This window comes from Nycticebus coucang, chromosome 12 (genome assembly GCF_027406575.1).
Source record: "Nycticebus coucang isolate mNycCou1 chromosome 12, mNycCou1.pri, whole genome shotgun sequence".
NCBI classification, from domain to species: Eukaryota; Metazoa; Chordata; class Mammalia; order Primates; family Lorisidae; genus Nycticebus; species Nycticebus coucang.
In genome coordinates, this window is record NC_069791.1 from 14,388,538 (window position 1) to 14,407,156 (window position 18,619).

At 51.1% G+C, this 18,619-nt stretch overlaps 3 protein-coding genes and 1 long non-coding RNA gene across 6 annotated transcripts in view; 2 read left to right on the forward strand and 2 right to left on the reverse strand.

Moving 5' to 3' along the window:
• The window catches only part of FIGNL2 (fidgetin like 2), a 28,271-nt gene extending 22,786 nt beyond the window's left edge, over positions 1-5,485 (forward strand). The window contains exon 2 of the mRNA XM_053557063.1: positions 3,023-5,485. Coding sequence (XP_053413038.1) covers positions 3,034-5,025 — 1,992 coding nt within the window. The 5' untranslated portion in view covers positions 3,023-3,033 and the 3' untranslated portion in view covers positions 5,026-5,485. The remainder of the gene's footprint in view (positions 1-3,022) is intronic.
• LOC128562274 (uncharacterized) lies at positions 1,845-2,721 on the reverse strand. The gene is made up of 2 exons (XR_008373398.1): positions 2,653-2,721; positions 1,845-2,222 (listed from the first exon to the last, which is right to left on the reverse strand). It is a non-coding gene; the product is annotated as an uncharacterized LOC128562274 (long non-coding RNA).
• Positions 5,486-9,076: 3,591 nt separating the features above from the next.
• Positions 9,077-9,954, forward strand: TMDD1 (transmembrane and death domain 1). The gene has a single exon (XM_053558095.1). It carries the CDS (start codon positions 9,077-9,079, stop codon positions 9,947-9,949), a length of 873 nt encoding a protein of 290 aa, XP_053414070.1. The 3' UTR covers positions 9,950-9,954.
• A 788-nt stretch (positions 9,955-10,742) lies between these two features.
• The window catches only part of SCN8A (sodium voltage-gated channel alpha subunit 8), a 225,280-nt gene continuing 217,403 nt past the window's right edge, over positions 10,743-18,619 (reverse strand). For 2 of the 3 annotated variants that reach the window (XM_053556312.1, XM_053556311.1), the window contains one exon: positions 10,743-17,310. In XM_053556312.1, the coding sequence (XP_053412287.1) occupies positions 16,163-17,310 (1,148 nt within the window). In that variant the 3' untranslated portion in view covers positions 10,743-16,162. The remainder of the gene's footprint in view (positions 17,311-18,619) is intronic. The other variant, XM_053556310.1, reaches the window with a different exon arrangement.

An 18,619-nucleotide genomic window follows, 5' to 3' on the forward strand; every position in this document is an offset into this window, starting at 1 on the left:
TCAGAGGGGACACAGCTTGCCTTTTAGTATACTCAGGGAAGATGCTATCATCAAGGCCAAACCCTTTTCTGTATTAAGGAGCCAAAGCACAGATAAACTAACTAGAAAAAATTTGGGGGTTTCTGTGATAACATAATTCTTGGATTTGTATAATTTCAATGTTACCTTGAAATCACCTGAAACTTGTGATTTTTTTTTTTTTTATAGAGAGAGAGTCTTATTATGTCCCCCTCGGTAGAGTGCCGTAGTGTCACAGCTCACAGCAACTTCAAACTCCTGGTCTCAAGCAATTCTCTTGCCTCAGCCTCCCAAGTAACTGGACTACAGGCGCCCACCACAATGCCCGGCTATTTTTTTGTTGCTTTTGTCACTGTTATGGGGCCCTGGGCTGGGTTCGAATCCCCTAGCTTCGGTACACGTGGCTGACACTGTGCTATGGGTGCCAAGCCAAAACTTGTGATTTTTGATGTTCCCAGAATGTCTCTGATCTTTGGAGATTCCTCTCAGCAAGAGCTGGAGGGCTACACATCTGTTGCCCCCCAACTCCAGACTGCACACTTAGTTCTGTGAATCTCTGTTCTTCCCTCCTGCCACTGGTGGCCAGTATCACCTTTCTCATGGGAGTGGAACAACCTAGAGAACTCCCTTTTTAAGTTTTGGTATCAATGGCTCATGCCTTACCTAGGGCAAGAGGGATAAAAGTAAATACAGCAGAACCTCTAAGCTGCCCTCTCAAGGGATTGTAACAGACTGGTCAACGTAAGGGACTAGGCCTACTGATATGTACATGAAGTGCATGTCCTGTTGACAGAAATTCAGTCAACTTAAGGAAGCACTCTATGTAGGGAGGTGGTCAACTGTGGAGGTTCTATTATAGTTTTATTTTCAAAGACTGTCTTCTTTCATTGAAGTCAGGTCACAGTCACAGGAAGGTGTGAGAATCAACAGAGGTGAGGGTGCTGTCAACAAGCTGCTGAGATAAGGCCAACTGTGGAGAACTTAAGACTTGATTAATTATAGCCACTTCAGCACTACCCCCACTTACATCCCGTTTCAAGGCTCTAGTGACCCAGCATTTCTTAGTGCTGTCTATGAACTCACAGTGTATAGATTGTGCACTGCACAAGGGTCCTACTTCTAAGGGCGCAGAAATCACACATTTAGGCACTGTAGATTTGTCAATTTGTGACAGTTTTCCAGAAGGTGGCAGTAAAGTTCCTTGAGGAAAGGAATAGAGGATTTGAGCTGGCCATGGCCCAGGCTTTCTGGAAGTATTGTCCTTTGTACCTGTAAAGGTGCTATTCCTTTGATCTTGAATGACCTGGTCCATAGCCTGTCTGGTCAACTTGGTCCAGTAAAGATACCACCTCCTTGGTGAGGTCTTCTCAACCAGATGTGAGAATTTTCCTGAGTCCCAGAGCCACTGGCACAAAACTCTGAATTCTCACAGAGGACATCGTCTGTCTGTGGCACCTGGCTGAGCTATCCTATTCACCTTCTGATCTGCCCCCATGCCTAGAAAACCTTAGGATTTACTCAATAAAAATCTGTTGAAGAAACAATATTGACCTTATGAGAATATATGAACCTGCCAAATAACTTATCAAAACATAGGTTTGAGAAATGATTTAATCATCAGCAAAAACTGTCTCTTGGCATGCCGTGGGGCCATTTGGTCTCTGAGATTTTATCCTAGTATTAGGCCAGCCCATTTGGAGTGATATGCCTGGATAATGCTAGTTCTTAGGCCCCAAATCCTTTTCACCAGAGCATTTGGCTCATGCCTATAAGAAAGAGCCTTGGAACCTTTCTGCAGTGTTTACAACACAAATGTGAAGAAGGACATTTTTTATTAAGAAGGACATTGTTTATTACATTTCACAGATTCACTACCCAAGGCCCATGAAAGAAAGTTCTATGATCTCTAAGCTGGGAACATTTTTGCTTCTTTTGAGTAATGGTGATTCTTACTTTGCAAAGTGAGTGTGATCACATCTCTTTGGAAAGTACAGAGACAAATTTGTGATTTAGTTTCTGTGATGTGTGTTGTGTACTAACTTTCCCCCATCTTTTTCCAGAATATGATCTGTTCTATGTAATACTTTTGTACCATGGAGAGATATACTGGTAATGAGGCCGGTGGCAGCACCTGCCCTGGGCACACAGCCATTACCTACAGTTGGGTTGGTAACCCAGGCGTTCCGTACTTCATCAGGCAGGGTCTAAAAAAGACCAAGTGGAAAGGAAGTGAATGCTTCTGGGTTAGCCAGTGAAGTTTCCCAGGAATAAAAAGGCACTGCCACTCCACCCCCAATCTCTGATCTCAGGCCCAAAGGGGGCCTTGAAATTTCAGGGAAGACTGAGATGAACAGAGCATTTGGAAATATGGAACTGCTGGGCCACTAGGCCAGGAACATTTTTGCTTCTTTTGAGTAATGGTGATTCTTACTTTGCAAAGTGAGTGTGACCACATCTCTTTGGGAAGTTCAGAGACAAATTTGTGATTTAGGGCTCCCAGGCAGCCCTCAGTCATCCTTATATAACCCTAGTGCCTCTGTAGTGGCCAGCACACAGTAGGTGAGCTATATATATGTTCCTGAACAACCCTCACCTGATTGAGTATGCCCAGAGCTGGGGCGTCCCAGCCATTACCTGATCCTTCACTTCATCACGTCTGCGAGTAAGGATGTGTGTCCTACATGGGGCACCGCTGGTGCACCTAGGACAAAATGATAAGCACTGCTACAAGGTGCAGTTAGGGTCAACCATGTCCTTTCCAGATCCCACTCGGCTCTGAGGAAAAATATTTTCAGATAACTTTAATTCTGGGACATAAAAGGTATTTGGTGTCTAGAAGGAGGGCCCCAACATACTGGGACAGCAGATGGAGGGAGTCTGGAAAACCAGCCTGTCCTAAGCTACAGTCTAAGCCGACTGGCCTATGGCCACGTCTGGCGGTCTGTCGGTGGGTCCTCAGGGGCCATGCAGGACCTCACCAGCTGCTCCTCCCTCTTGCCTGCAGCTCTGTCGAAGATGCACTGGACACCGGAACACGCCCAGCCCCTCAACCAGTGGCCAGAGCAGCACTTGGACGTCTCCTCTACCACCCCGTCGCCGGCGCACAAGCTGGAGTTGCCCCCTGGGGGTCGCCAGCGCTGTCACTACGCTTGGGCACACGACGACATCTCCGCCCTTACAGCCTCCAACCTACTCAAGCGCTACGCAGAGAAGTACTCGGGGGTCCTGGACTCGCCCTACGAGCGCCCCGCCCTAGGCGGCTACGGCGACGCCACCTTCCTCAACGGCGCCAAGGGGGACCCCGAGCCCTGGCCAGGGCCAGAGCCACCTTATCCCTTGGCCTCACTTCACGAGGGCCTCGCGGGAACCAAGTCGGGCACTGGGGGCGGTTCCGGGGGTCTCGGGGGCTCCCCGGGTTTAGCCGGGAACCTGCCTGAACCCCTCTACGCCGGCAATGCGTGCGGGGGCCCGTCGGCGGCGCCAGAGTACGCAGCGGGCTACGGAGGAGGGTATCTGGCGCAGGGTTATTGCGCACAGCCCGGCGCCGCGCTGCCCCCGCCGCCCCCCGCTGCGCTGCTGCAGCCCCCGCCACCGCCGCCGCCGCCTGGGTACGGCCCCTCGGGGCCTCTGTACAACTACCCTGCGGGGAGCTACGCTTCACAGCCGGGCTACGGCACCCTCCCACCGCCCCCAGGCCCCGGCCCAGCCCCCTACCTGACCTCGGGCCTGCCAGCGCCTACGCACCTGGCCCTGCCCACGCCCGCCCCGCCGCGGCCAGCGCCCACCTCCTACAGCTTCCAGACTGCCGCTCCGGGCGCGGAGGCCGGGGCGTCGCTGAAGCGCAAAGCCACCGACGAGGGCGCAGAGGCCCGCTACCGCAAGTACGTTTACGAGCCCGCCAAGGCCGCGGCCGACGGCGCCTCCTATCCCGCCGGGGACAACGGCGAGTGTCCGGGCAACGGGTTTCGGGCCAAGCCGCTGGGAGCCGCGGAGGAGGCATCGGGCAAGTACGGCAGTGGCGTCCCCCTCAAGGGTTTGGGCTCCCCAGTCTACGGCCCACAACTCGAGCCCTTTGAAAAGTTTCCGGAGCGGGGCCCCGTGCCAGCTTCCCGTGGGGGCTTCTCGGTGCCGTCAAGGGAGCCACCCAAAGGTGTGGACCCGGGGCCCCTGGAGCTGGTGACTAGCAAGATGGTGGACTGCGGGCCTCCGGTGCAGTGGGCAGATGTGGCAGGCCAACGCGCGCTCAAGGCGGCGCTGGAAGAGAAGCTGGTGTGGCCCCTGCTAAGGCCGCCCGCCTACCCCGGCAGCCCGCGACCGCCGCGGACCGTCCTGCTCTTTGGACCGCGCGGCACGGGCAAGGCGCTGCTGGGCCGCTGCCTGGCCACGCAGCTGGGCGCCACGCTGCTGCGCCTGCGCGGAGCGACCCTAGCTGCGCCCGGCGCCGCCGAGGGCGCGCGCCTACTTCAGGCCGCCTTCGCGGCTGCGCGCTGCCGCCCGCCCGCGGTGCTTCTAGTCAGTGAGCTGGACGTGCTGCTCCCGGCCCGGGACGATGGCGCGGCTGCCGGCGGCGCGTTGCATCTGCAGCTCCTGACCTGCTTGGACGGCAGCTGCGGCGCAGGGGCTGAAGGCGTGCTGGTCGTGGGCACCACATCGCGGCCCGCGGCTCTGGACGAGGCGACCCGCCGGCGCTTCGCTCTTCGCTTCTATGTGGCGCTTCCCGACAGCCCGGCCCGCGGGCAGATCCTGCAGCGGGCGCTGGCCAAGCAAGGCTGCGTGTTCAGCGAGCCGGAGCTCGCGGCCCTGGTGCAGGCCACCCAGGGTTTCTCTGGGGGCGAACTGGGGCAGCTATGCCAGCAGGCAGCGGCCGGGGCGGGCCTCCCGGGGCTGCAGCGACCCCTCTCTTACAAGGACTTAGAGGCGGCGGTAGCCAAGGTGGGCCCCAGGGCCTCCCCCAAGGAGCTGGACTCGTTCGTGGAATGGGACAAAATGTACGGCTCTGGACACTGATGGCGCGCTGGGGAGGCTGCGGGAGCTCCTCCCTTCCTGCCTCTTCCGCTTGAGAGGGATGTCATCGACCAAACCCGGGTGGGAGGTGCCGGAGTGGTGAATGTGGGGTGGGGGACGGGAGGGCTCTGTCCGTGGATGTTTTTTCGTGGGAGGGGAAAGGCTTCTGCCAGGCAGATACATGCCATTTGCGCCGTGTACTCAGGTTTTTCCTATTTATTGTGGACGAGAAGCTCGCCATCTCCGCCCGGCAGACGGAGCAGTCCTGGCATGGGCTGGCACCGGAGCCTCAGGAACTCCTGCTCTCTTGCCACAATTCTTTTGTCTCCTCGATGTGAATGGCAGCCTTCTCCTTCCCTCTCTTCCCACCGTTTTCTCCGTATTAGCTTGCTTTTCTCTGCCTGTCACTGCCACCCCCATCCCGTTTATCTTTTGCCTCGTCCTCCTTGCCCATTTCTCCATGAATCACCTCTGTGCTTCTGTCCCAATCCCTTGCTCCTCAGTGCCCTGTGCTTTCATGCCTCTTTCTGCCTTCCATCCGTCTTACTTAGCAGTGTCCCTTTTCAAGAGACCTGGAGGCCCAGGGACTGAAGAGGAGGGGGAGCAGGGCGTTCCTTTCCACCTGGTAGTTCCTCACCCAGCTAAAATTTGGGTGTTGGGGGCAGGGTCAAGCAAAAAGAAGAAACCCAAAGAAGGGGTTCTGGGGTTTGTTTTTGAGGGAAGTCCCAGAAATGTAGCTTGTTTAATATTTTAGGCCTCTTATTTTTGTAAGATTGTGTAGAATTTGCTGTTTTTTTTTTTGTTGTTGTTGTTGTTTTGTTTTTCATTTGACAACTCAGGAAGAAACTGACCTTAGAAGGAATGTTAGGCTTTGGCTGCTCTCCTGGGGTTCCCCCCACTTCACCCCCAACTTGGGGAGTAAATTCTCCCAGAAGATTCAGAAAGTGAGACTTGCAGGGAAGGGGAGAGGAAGACCCGGAGGCCTCATTCAAACCCCAGCTGTTCCTGGGACAGAAGCAGAATGTATTTCTAAGGGCTTCCTCCCCAGGTCTGAGGTTGTGGGCAGGGGCGTGGGATTTGAGAGAGGGGTTAGGTCTTTCCCCCTTCCTGCTGCTCTCCCTCTGGGCCCCACCCCTCAGCTTAGTGTTTTCCGTGAAGAGTTATCCAGAGTTGGGATGCCCTTGCTCACTTCCTGACCCAGACCAGACATAGGCTTTCCACAAATGGGAAGGTGACCCCAGCAGAAAGCCCTCATAGTGGTCACCTTACCTGGCCCCGGCCTTGGCAGAGATCCCCAATAACTTATGCTAAAGGGATCCCATCTGGAAAGACAGTCTGGCCACAAGTCTGGTTGGGCATAAAGTCAGGTGCTAGACCTCAGTTACCTTCCCTGCTGGGAGGCTCTGAGGAGGGCTGGGCATCCCTCACAGGAGAAGGGTCTGTTTGTAGAGCCTTCCTGGTTTTCCCTATAGAGTCCTATGCCTGAAGCCCTTACCCACACTTTCTACCAGGCTAGGAACACTTTTCTCTTGAAACCATATTCCTCCTCTTCCCACCGGTTTTCCCTTGATAGTGCTTTAGCAGTTTGGTCTCCTATCTAGCCCTGATCACAGATCGGATCTTTGGTCCAAAGGAGGGGAACAGCCTCCTTGCCTCCTTTTCTCTATCCTACCTTGGCTTCCCTTCCCATTCCCTGCCTGCCCCTATATTTCCTGGAGTCTGTACCACTTCCTACCCCTGCAAGGCGGGAGAGGGGGAGGTGTTTCAAGGGGGACATTTCAGGTGCCAAGGTGCTCAGGGCCTGTGCTGGCCTAGACATACTAACAGGAAAGCTGCTCTGTTTCTCCCTCTTCCCCCCTTGGTCTCTCTATGACCCTCCTCTCCTTGGAGCCAGCTTATCACAGGGCTTTGGTCCCTCAGAAGCAGTAGGCCACAGGGTCTTGGTGGTGAAAGACCCTCAGAGGGAGCATGGAGTGAGGGGGTTCGCTCTCAGGTGTCTGTATGTGGGGGGTGGGGGGTGGAGGGTGTCAGGGAAATGGGGTTGGGATCCCAGCCTTCCCATCAAGGGGCAGGCAGCTCTGACCAGGGCCCCACCACTTCCTCTACTGGGCTTTTCTGTTTCCCAGGCTTGGGGAACTTTGCACAAGGAGATGGCCCCCAGTCTACTGGCACCTACCTCATAGGCACTGGGGCAGGTAAGGGGAGGGCAGGTCCAGCTCTGGCAATGTTGGGGGGGGGCATACCAAAGAATCCAGGGGCAGTGTGTGGGGGAGGGCAGACTTTGCAAGCTGGCCCTCTCCTTCCTCTATCCAGATTGGGGTTGGGATCCTCTTCTCCAGTTCTAACCATTTCTACCTCATTTTGCTACGTGTTGTACATGGACGTATTTATCTCCTGTCTGATGATGCTCTGCAGTTGTGGTCTACCTCAGAAAAGACTGTATTTTAAAAGAAAATATTACACAGTATTAAAGTGATATGTGGTTTCCAGGGGATTTCTTGGGGGCAGTGGGATGTGGGGAGCCCTATGAGAAATACTGGGGTACCAAAGTCTGCATGGGGCCTTGTCCATGTTGCTATTCCTTCAGCAAAAAAATCATCCTGGGACTCGCCTTATTTGCTCTGGCACAGTGAGTGCCTACCAAGAACTAAGTGCTGAGGCTGCAGGGTGAAAAGCCTCTGGATAGGGAACCCGCTTGGAATTCTGAATTCTCAGAGGCTCAGAGCTGAAGCCTCTCTCATTGAGGGGTGTGGAAGGGCTCCTATGTTTGCTGACTGACCCTGCAGCAGATCTTGTTGAACAGAGCTAGTTAGTTACACTTGTATTGCACTCTTGGGTGGAGCCATGCTGTGTTAGGAGCTGGAGCTCCACAATGAAACCTTCGTGAAGGGCTGGCTGATTTGCAAATTAAAGAGTTCACACATTGATTCAACAAGTCTTACCTGGCTCACATCTGTAATCATAGCACTCTGGGAGGCCAAGTTGGGATGATCCCTGGAGCTTAGGAGTTGGAGACCAGCCTGAGCAAGACTGAGAGTCTCTACTAAAAAAAGAAAGAAAATAGCTGGTTGTAGTGGCAGGACCTGTAGGCCCAGCTACTCCGGAGGAGACAAGAGGATAGCATGAGCCCAAGAGTTTGAGGTTGCTGTGAGCTATGACGCTAGAGCACTCTGTTGAGGGCCACATAGTGAGACCCTGTCTTAAGTTTACTAAACACTTAGTATGCACTAGTTGCCATGAGGAGAGAAATGAACCTTATAGTCTAATGGGAGAGACAGTAATATGATACAGCTGCAGGGTGCTGTGGTGGGGGGTCCCTCGCTAATGGAGCCATGGCTAAGTAGTTTCCCCGTGAGTTGGCAGGGCTTCCCAGAGGCACCTGGGAGGCGTGGTCCATGCAGCCAGTGCAGGCCTGGGGGGAAATGCAACAAGTTTAGGTAAGCAGGGCCCTGGTGTGTGTGGGTGGGATGGGGACCAGACGAGGTGCTAACCTTATGCGGGCGAGAGGTTTGGCCTAGTGCAGGGGTGGGAGAACGGGAAGTTGGAGTCATTTACTAAATACCAAATATTTGGTGTTTGGTAGGTAACGAGAATTTAGGAAATGTATATTGGAGATAATGGAAAGCAAGAGGGGTCTAGGACTTCCGGAGCAGGGTGAGGGGTCAGGCGGTAAATTAGAAGAGATGTGGGGTCTTGCCAAGTTTAAGGTATTAAGGGACAACCAGGAGGCCTAGGGCAGGCGCATCAGTATGAGAATCGTAGCCTTCTGGGGGCGATAGGGGTGACCCACCCCTGGATGTAGCAAACCTTCTCGCTCTAGTTCCTGAGTTTCATTGAGACCCTCCTGCAAGTTGGACGTGTTGGAGCCCCTCGCCCAGCCCCCAAGTGTTTAAAATCTGATTCCCGCTCCCGTGTGCAGGGAGTTCCCTCTTGGCACTCAGTCCTAGTCCCAGAACGTTCCACGCCGCCCCGCCCACAATTGCCGTGGGCGTTCGGAGCAGTCCCGCAAAGCTCCTCCTCCTGCACAGCCCTTGCTCCACGTTCCCGCCCCGCGATGCCGGCGCGGGCTCTGGCGGGTGCTTTGGTCCTGGCACTGTGGGCCTGGACGCCGGGGCCGGCGGGGGCCGAGGACGCCATGGGCCCGCACGCGGCCGTCCGTCTGGCAGAGCTGCTGACCCCGGAGGAGTGCGACCACTTCCGGTCACTCCTGGAGGCCCCGGCGCCCGACTTCGAGGCCGAGCTCGCCCGGCTCTCCGAGGACCGGCTGGCGCAGCCGGAGCCACGGCGGACCACGTCGGCGTCGCCAGGCCGGCGGTGGCGGCGGCGGCGGGAAGCGGCCGAGGGTCCGACAGAGGACACTAGGGGCTGGTCGTCCGAGCCAGGGGAGGTCTCTGACGGCTGCCGGGAGGCGCTGGCGGCCTGGCTGGCTGCCCAGGCTTCATCTCTGTCTTGGGACCGCGTGGCCCGGGCCCTGCGGCGCAGCGGCCGCCCGGACGTGGCCAGGGAGCTGGGCAAGAACCTTCACCAGCAGGCGACGCTGCAGCTGCGCAAGTCAGGGCAGCGCTACTTGCAGCCGCCCGGCGCCGCCGCACCCGCGGTGCCCTCTGCCCCGGTCCCGCGCCCCCGGCGCGCCTCGGCCCCCGCGCTGAACTGGGACGAGTTGGAGCTGATCGTGGAACGCCTGCCCCAGCCCCCGTACGAGCGGAACCCCACCGGCTGGGCCGGGCCGCTGGCGCTCGGCCTCCTCACCGGCTTCGTGGGAGCGCTGGGCACCGGGGCGCTGCTCGTCGTGCTCACGCTGTGGATCACTGGCGGCGACGGCGACCCGCCCGCCACTCCCCGGGTCGGGCCCGCTGAGGCCCAGAGCTGGTGGGAAACAAAGCCGCTTTTGATTAAAGAGCAGCTTGCGTCCCGGCCTGGGCTGTAGGTGCGCCAGATTCTCCCTCAACTTGGCGCGCTCCACTGTAAAATGGGAGCACAATCCCGGTGGAGTGCTGCTTTGGACGGATTATAAAAGTTAAATTCCGAAAGGTTTGTTAGTTTGTTGGAGATGAACGGCATAACCAGTGAGGATGCCTATGGAAGAGGAGGGGCCGATGGATGCAGGGAGGCAGACCTTCCAGTTTTCGTCGGCAAAGTTCCTTTTACTTTGCGATTATTCCGCAATAAGAACTACCATTTATTGGGCATTCACTGAGTGCCAGGCCCTGTGGTAAGCTGTTACCCTCCATACGTTATTTGCTAGACTCTTCCAAACCCAGTAGAAAGGAGTCTCTGTCTCTGTCATATGGAATCTAGTCACGGCATAGTCAGGTTTTTGAACGCAGAGCCATTGAAGGAAGCGGAGACTGGGCCTGAGAAACGTGATGGGGACCAGAACAAGATGTGCAGCTCCCCCTCGGGTTTACCCTGGGGCCCTGCTGGAAGTGCTCTTAGGCAGGGCACTGGCTCCAGCGTGCCCGCCCCATTCAGGCAAATAATCTTAAGTTCTAAGTGAAGCCCTAAAACCTTTCCCACCTACCTCCCAGTGGTTGGGGCGCTGCCTGGCTGAGCCCCATGAGCCCTCACAGACACTGTGTCTGCCACAGGATCTTAGATGAGAACTGTGGGGTCCTGGGAAGTGGGAGAGCTTGACACTGGTTTCCCCTGTCCAAAGGGCTTCAGGATGAGAGCAGTGACAGAATGACAGGCCAATCCAAGAGGAGAGTTGAAAACAAAGATTGACGTAACCCTTTATTGCAAATTCTAAAGTAAAAAGATGTACAGTACAAAGTAAAATTGAAATTTCATACTATAAACTTCCAATCCACTTAATACATTCTCATTTCTCAAGCATTTCTGCCATTTCCGCATAAACAGAACAAGAAACAAGTCGAGGGGGTGAGGGAGGAGATACAGCAAGGGAAAGAAAAATTGTCTAGAATAATCACAAACCCCAGAAGCAAGTGAAAGGAAAGACGTTTTCTCGACCTGCTGTCCTGGTGATGAGAAGCGGGGGTGGTTGGAGCAGTGCAGTTTAAAATGGCTCTCAGAATAGCAGCATTTATGGTACCATTTCAGCTTCCTTACGTCCAAATAATACTTTGCCCTTCCCTAATGCCTTTGCCTCTGTATCTCAAAACACTTTACAAAACATTTAGTTAAAGCCTCACAACACCCCTGTGAGGTAGGTCAGTATTATTATCCCCATTTTACAGATGGGGAAACTGAGGCACAGAGAGGCTAAGTGACTTGCCCAAGGCCACACAGTGAGCCAGTGATCAACCTAGGGATAGAACACAGGAGTTCTGTCCCTTTTCTGGAACCACTGGACCACACTCCCCTTTACCTATATACATTCTTCACACACACACACATCACATGTGCACGCCCGCCACCCCTCCCCACTTAGCCTCTATGTACAGCAAATAGCAGTGGGGACAGTGGGAGGGGGTGCCTCAGGAGCAGTTTAATGGAGAAGAGTCTTGGTAATCTTGGGAAGGGAATCCAAGAAAGCACAGAGCTGAACAACATGAACTCTGTTGCAAACCTTGGTCCCCTCCCAACCCAGACTTTCTCTTCTCTCCTGATGTCCCCCTGGCTGGCTAGTTGTAGTCGACTCTTTAGGGGGCAGGGGTACCTGAAAATGAACGAAGCTTTTTGCAAAACTTTGGGCAACATCTGGGAAAAAGAAAGAGGCATCGTTAAAGATGCCCAGGACTCAAGTCACAAAGACACAACCCATGGCAATTTCACCTCCACAGCAGGCCTGGAGGCTGGGAGCCGAGGGGGGATGGGGACTGACCTACCAGCCATCTCTCTCCAGAGTGGAGCTACTGGAGCGGACAAGAGTGGGCACTTCAAGATCCTCCTGAGAGAGTGTTCCTGAACCAGGAGACATGGCCTAGGCCTAGAGAGGGATGTCCCCAAAGTGGGAAAGGGAGAGAAGGAAAGGGAGGGGGCCCTTCCCCTGCACAAATGTGAAGGAGACCAGCCCTGGTCTGCTGGTTTGTAGGGTGATGGAGGGCGGGCCCAGCGCTAGCTAGCAGAGTGGAGGTTGTTGGGCATCGTGCTTGCCCTAGCTTTGGGGCATGAGGGTAGTTTTTAAAACATATTGGTGAAAAAGGCAGCAGTAAGGCCAGTCCAGCTGGGTTGGTTGACATTATCTCTGGGGGCTCTGCCAGGTGGATTATGTGAGGAAGGGCTTTAAGGGCCTTTAAGCACCAGCTGGTGGTTGGGGGGAGGGGATGCCATGTGCAATGGGTGATTGGGGACCTGGGGAGTCAGGACCTTGCTTTTCTCTCCGGTCTGTCCTTCTCAGCCGGACCTTTGTGAGAGACCCTCTGATTTCTCTCTCGTCTACACCCCTGCTTTCCCCAAATGTACTAAGGTCCCAATTCCCAGATCCCTCCTAGGACTCAAGAATTGGGATAGTCAAGCAACAAACACATACCAAGACAGGCTTCCCTTGTACAGTAAAAAGGGTCATTTTAATTTTGTTTCCTTTTAGTTTAGAGTAGTGATGTACTTTTCATCATGTCTCATGTAGGGCAGCGTTAGCCTCCATGCATTCGTAATACACTAATCTTCACTATTGGTCTTTTACAGGTTTATATTGGTTGCGGCAAAAAATAAAAGAACTCTGGGCGCGGTCACTCCAGGAGCTCTGACTGGTAGTTTCTGTTATCTCTTCCCAGTCAACTTCTGATGCCAAAAGTGGCTCATTTAGGAAGAATTGAGAGTAGGTCACATTGACTTGGCAAGTTTTTCCTGCTCTCACCCTCTGCTTTAAATTATGGAGTCTCCTCATCCTAAGCAAGAAGGAGGTTAAGGGAAGAAGAGGGTAAAGTGTTTTGCACACACAAACCAGCAACTGTATTGGCTGCTGCTCGTGGCTTTGGCTTTGCATTTTAAATTAACAGCATCATACGTCTTTTTACGTTTTGTCCATTTTTTTTTTAAGGTGGATTGAGGAGTATAAATACTGCACCAAGGACCTGGCTACAAAAAATAAATATTTATATTCTATTTATATATCTATATATATATATGTGCAGTGATACTGTGGCTGCTGCAGCTTTTTGATTGGCTTCGTTAATATTTGGCAAAGCATTGCCGCTTACTCACTCAGTGAAGACGTGCAGAAACGTCATCACTGATTCTTTCAATTCAATGCCTGTTAACTGTGGGTGTAAACTGCTGGTGATGGTGTCACTTACTACCGAAGAGGTGTGGAGCAGGATGGGTCAGTGAGACTGAATGAGCGAGCAGGTGGATGGAGGGACAAGGGTGTGTGGGATAAGAAAGTGGGAAAAGTGTTTTTCCCACCCACTTAAAAATGAAACTTTAAACAGAGCGGAGGTGGCTTCTTTCCTATGAGGCTGGCTGATGGATGCCAGATACCAAGGCCCATGTGTTACTGAAGAGACAGCTTGCTGGGCTGGGATCAGGAGCTGGGGAAGGGAACAAGTCAGGTCTCAAGAAAAGTCCCATCAGTACGCTCTAGCAGCTTAATGACATTGCTAGCGTGAGCAGTGGGTGTACCCCATGGGATCTTACGGCTGTGCTGCCCATCTCAAGGCCTAAGAACAATGATTAAGTTTAGCCAAATCTTGCATAGAAGTGGTTAGAATTTATTGCACATTGGAACAAAAATATATATATATATATTTTGTTTTGGAAAAGACCATTAGCAATAAAAAATTTTTTGTCTGTCTGTCTGGTTTGGGGATGTACAGTGGCTGACAGCATCTAAGTTCTAAGAAGAAAGAAAAGTATAAAAAATAAAAATAAACATGACAATGGCATAAGCCAGAAGCCATTTCCTATTTAGTAAGTTAATAATTTGTATTTACAAAAAGGCATGCCAATAAAATAAAATTATATATTACAGTATTTATAATTTTCTTAAAAAGAATAACCACATGTCAGCTTCTGTTTTGTGCTGTTTACAATGTAGCCTGTACATGTTACTATACATTCATCCTAGCAGTTAGCAGGGTCACCGAAAGAAATGCCTTCCCAATCTGGCATCGGGTGTAGTACAAAATTCTACAGAGGATGCTGCAGAAGCAGGCTTAAGAGAGCTGGACAGAGTTTCTAATAGTCCAACAAGCTAAAAAGCTCTACTTATTGACTTGCTGTGGTTTGTTCTATGCAAAACTAGTCAAGTGGACCGTGAAAACACCTCCAAAGTGAATCTACTGCAAGGTAGACTGGTGTGTCTGATTACGGTTTGGCCCCCGCCCCCACTGTATGGTGCAGGAGGAATTTAGTTTGATTTGGTTCCCATGTTAAAGTCTCTCCTCACTCTTCATATAGACTTCCTGACACATTCAACTGCAGCATCTTGGCTTTGAAATCTATAATCATCATATGAGAACCCCCTGAACTAAAAACTGTCTTCCCTAAAGCAGGGGATGGAATGGAAGATATGACACTCCCCTAGAAGCCACCCTTCAATGACGATGGGCAGGTCACTAAGCAGACAGCAAAACCAGCTGCAAAGGAATGCGCTAGGGGAAGTTGGAACGTCATAAAGAATATTAAATTGCTTTCTCAGTGCAGTAAAGAAACCAGGTGGGCTTAGTTCAGAGGCGGCTTCATCTCTACTTCAGTTCTCACCAGTGACTATTATTCTAATAATAAATGAACTAAATCACAGCCATAACCCCAATGTTGCTGCCCTCACCCACCTCTGTGAGTAAGGGAAGCTCCGCTTGGTGAACAAATGTGATGGAGGCAGGAGGAATCATGCAGTGTATAAGCCTGCAACAACCCCTCCACAAATGAGAAAGGTCAGTTCAGAATATCTGAACCCCTCTCCATATTGACCCAAGCATGGAGAAAGCCACAATGCAGAGGACATGATACTAAATGAAGTGGGCACCCCATAACTCCAAATGAAAGGTCATTTTAAGTTCTCTAAATTGCCCCCTAGAGATAACATGCTACTTAGAATAGCAGTTTTATCTCTACCCCAAATAAGTGTCAGTTCTCCAGTATGAAGGCTGAACAATCATCAAAAATATTGCAAGATACAAATGAACTTTTTTTTTAGCCCTAGGATTTGGTTTTATAGTGACATTAATAGTACAAGCCATTCAGGATCAAAGTCTCCCCCATGTACTGGACACAGAGCAGCATTAAACAGTTCACCTTGCAAAGTGTGCAACAATGGCTGTGTGTTAGAGATGTCTGTTAAACAGATACACGCAACGGATCCATCTGCTTGTTGGATGGGGTTTGTTTTTTGTTGTTGGTGATGGTAGTGCTCTGGTAGGGAAGCAGGTTTTTGCTTCTCTACCCAGAAGGTATATGAAAGACTTTAAAGAACTCATAAAATTGTAGCCGGTATGGAACTCTTACCATTTTCTCCAAATACAGTGAACGGTGCAGGGCCGGTCCTGTCCAAAGTCTGAGCCAATGCAGGGGACAGGATTAGTAGTGTCCTGTGGTGTATGGATCTCATGCATGACTTCTGATCACGGCATGCCATCATGCAAATCATTTCTACGCATTGAACAAGCACAATGTTTGGAATCAGCCTGAGCAAGTCCTCCTCAGCCTGAAGAAACCTGATTGTTTTCCCCCACCCATCTCAAAACCATGTGAAGCCCATGTGGAGAAGATGCTGTTTATGTCAAAGAAACTGACAATTAAATGACATGGGCTAAATGTGTGTGTGTGTGTGTGTGTTTTTTTTTTTTTTCTGCTTAGCTTAACTAATGTAAGAATGCAAATATAGTTTGCACGAACAAACAAAGTTTTAAAGTGATGTTTTCTGCTTCTGAGAATCAATAAAATGAAAAAATAAAATCCATTTGGCTGCAACGGAAATATGCTGGTCCCGGCAGCCTCTCCTCTGTTTTTGTATCCTGTTTTTTAGTTTTGTCCTAAGTGACTGATGTGGAACATGCAGTAACCACCTGTCCAAGCATTAGAAAATCTGTGAGTCCGGGGAGCAGGGTCCTTTGCCCTTGGCAGGTCACTGCTCAAGATGCAACCATGTGTGTTACATGATAAGCAGACTACATTTGGTATAGATCTTCAGGTTAAAGTGTCTCCACAGCTGTTCTGCATTGATAATATTCAGGAAGTTTGTAAACAATCTTTCACTTGCAAGTTTTAAATCTGTATAATATTTAATTTTTGCTCTCCTCTAACACTTGGATTCTCTGACCTCTTTTTGTCTTTTGGCTCTTTCCCTTCTTCCTTCCTCTGCCCGCTGCTGCTTCTCCTTTTCAGGTTTAGTCACACTGTCATAGGACGGGAGGGAGGCTGTGGACGGGGTGCTCTCTTTTTTCTCCCGGTGTGCACCTCCATTCTCCAGCTTATTGGAAGTTGTCTTTTTGTAGATGAAGCCCCGCCTTGCCAAATGTCCCCGGTAGGCGCGCTGCAGGACCACTGCAGATACTTCCTCCTGCTTACGCCGCAGTGTGGTCGTGATTGGCTCGTAAGACACTTTGGAAGGATTAGATGCCACGAACCGCTCTTCCATCTGCTGCCGCAGAATGTCCAGTTCCCCACTATCTCCCAGGACCCGCTTGGTGAAGGCAAAAAGGATGTCCAAGCAGTGGATGCGATCCCCACTCACCATTGGCAGATCCATGGCGATGAGCTCAATGGTGTTGGGCTTGGGCACTCGGAGTGGATGCTCCAAGGCATCTGCAAAGTCTGCCAGCTTACAGTACTCAATGAATTGGGTGGCATCAGGGTCAAACTTCTCCCAGATCTCATAGAAGGTCTCAAAGTCATCCTCACTCAGAGGGTCTGCACTTTCCTCTGTGGCTACACTGAAGTTCTCCAAGATGATGGCAATGTACATGTTCACAACAATCAGGAAGGAGATAATGATGTAGCTTACAAAGAAGAAGATGCCCACTGAGGGGTTCCCGCAGTCTCCCTTAAAGCCACTCCCTGGGTGTTCCTTATCTAAACTGCAGTCAGGAGGCCGGTTTAGGATAGGCAGCAGCAGACCATCCCAACCAGCTGAAGTTGTGATCTGAAATAGGCAGATCATGCTGTTGCCAAACGTCTCAAAGTTGAACATGTCATCGATGCCAGCCTCGTGCTTCACATATGCAAAATTGGACATCCCAAAGATGGAGAAGATGAACATGACCAGGAAGAGCAGAAGGCCAATGTTGAACAGGGCAGGCAAGGACATCATTAAGGCAAAGAGCAGGGTGCGAATCCCTTTGGCACCTTTGATCAGACGCAAGATGCGCCCAATTCGGGCCAATCGGATGACTCGGAATAGGGTTGGGGATACAAAGTATTTCTCTATTATATCAGCCAGGAACATTCCTAAGAAGGGGAATAGAAGAAGTTATGTTACTGAGATTGGAGATACCTTTCTCTACTTTTTTTATGTGGTACTGTAGAACCTTTAAGTTCAAAGGACTTTGCAGACTGAGTGCCTTCTGTCCAGTCTGAATGCTTATAATGAAAGAAATTACGTGTTTCAAACAGAGAGAAAAATAAACAACAGAATAGATGACTGTGTGCCTAACATGCAGACTCTTACTGTTTTTTGTTTGTATTTTGAGATGGGGTATCACTACGTTGCCCAGGCTGATCTTGAACTACTGGGCTCAAGCTATCCACCTGCCTCAGATCTCCTGAGTATCTAGAATTACAGGAATGTACCACAGTACCTGACTAACACACAGATTTAATAGAAGCTAGGATTTTATCAAATTTCCTCTCTCTCTCTCTATATATATATATACCCGTGAGAATATGAGACATGACTTGGTCTGTGGATTTTTTTTTTTTATCACACTCAATGATTTGTGAACAGTGGACAAGTGCAGCATCATCCCAAGTGTGTTTTGTCGGGAGTTAGGAGCATGGACTAGAGGCAAGGGCTGGGCTTGAACCCTCACTCACTCACCAGCCACATATCTCGGTAATCTCCCTGTACCTCAGTTTCTCATTATTCGTAGAGGGTTGTTGTGAATATTGTATGAATTAACATGTGTAAAGCACTTAGAATGGTGACTGGCACATAGTATATTCTGTTAAAATGTGAGATATCATTCTTATTACTTGAATGAAGTATATTCAAGTAATATACAAAATAAAGTATATTTTTCAGGTTAAATAGAATTCTTTACTGCAGGACTTCCAGTAGACTTAGGATGCTCCAGAGAGAAATCTCCCATCCAAGTACTAACCAGGCCCGACCCTGCTTAGCTTCCGAGATCAGACGAGATCAGGCGTGTTCAGGGTGGTATGGCCGTAGACTCCAGGGAGAAATCTAATGCACAGGGTTACCTGAAGTAATTTCATCATGGGATTCTTTTCTTAGGGAGAAATGTATGGCCTTAGTGTTCCATTTATCAACACACTTTTGGACATGTTGTTCTGGAGGACAGGACTAGAGGGTGGCACTGGCCCAGGGAGGACAACTTGCCTCTGGTGTCCATAGCCACCACTCCAGTCTGGCCTGTGGAGCTTGGGAGCTGGTCCCCATGGGTCTTGAGCATACTCTCTCTGCTAGTATAAATGAGTCAAATCTGCCTGGAACCAAGACAGAGTTTGACCATTTGAGATGCCTTTCAGGAAGGCAAAGAAAAGTTTTGGGAGGGCAATCAATAGGCTGGTACTTTCC

Bases quoted from the DNA above. Each gene is read 5' to 3' on its own strand.
- TMDD1 (XM_053558095.1), top strand. From the start codon at position 9,077: ATGCCGGCGCGGGCTCTGGCGGGTGCTTTGGTCCTGGCACTGTGGGCC.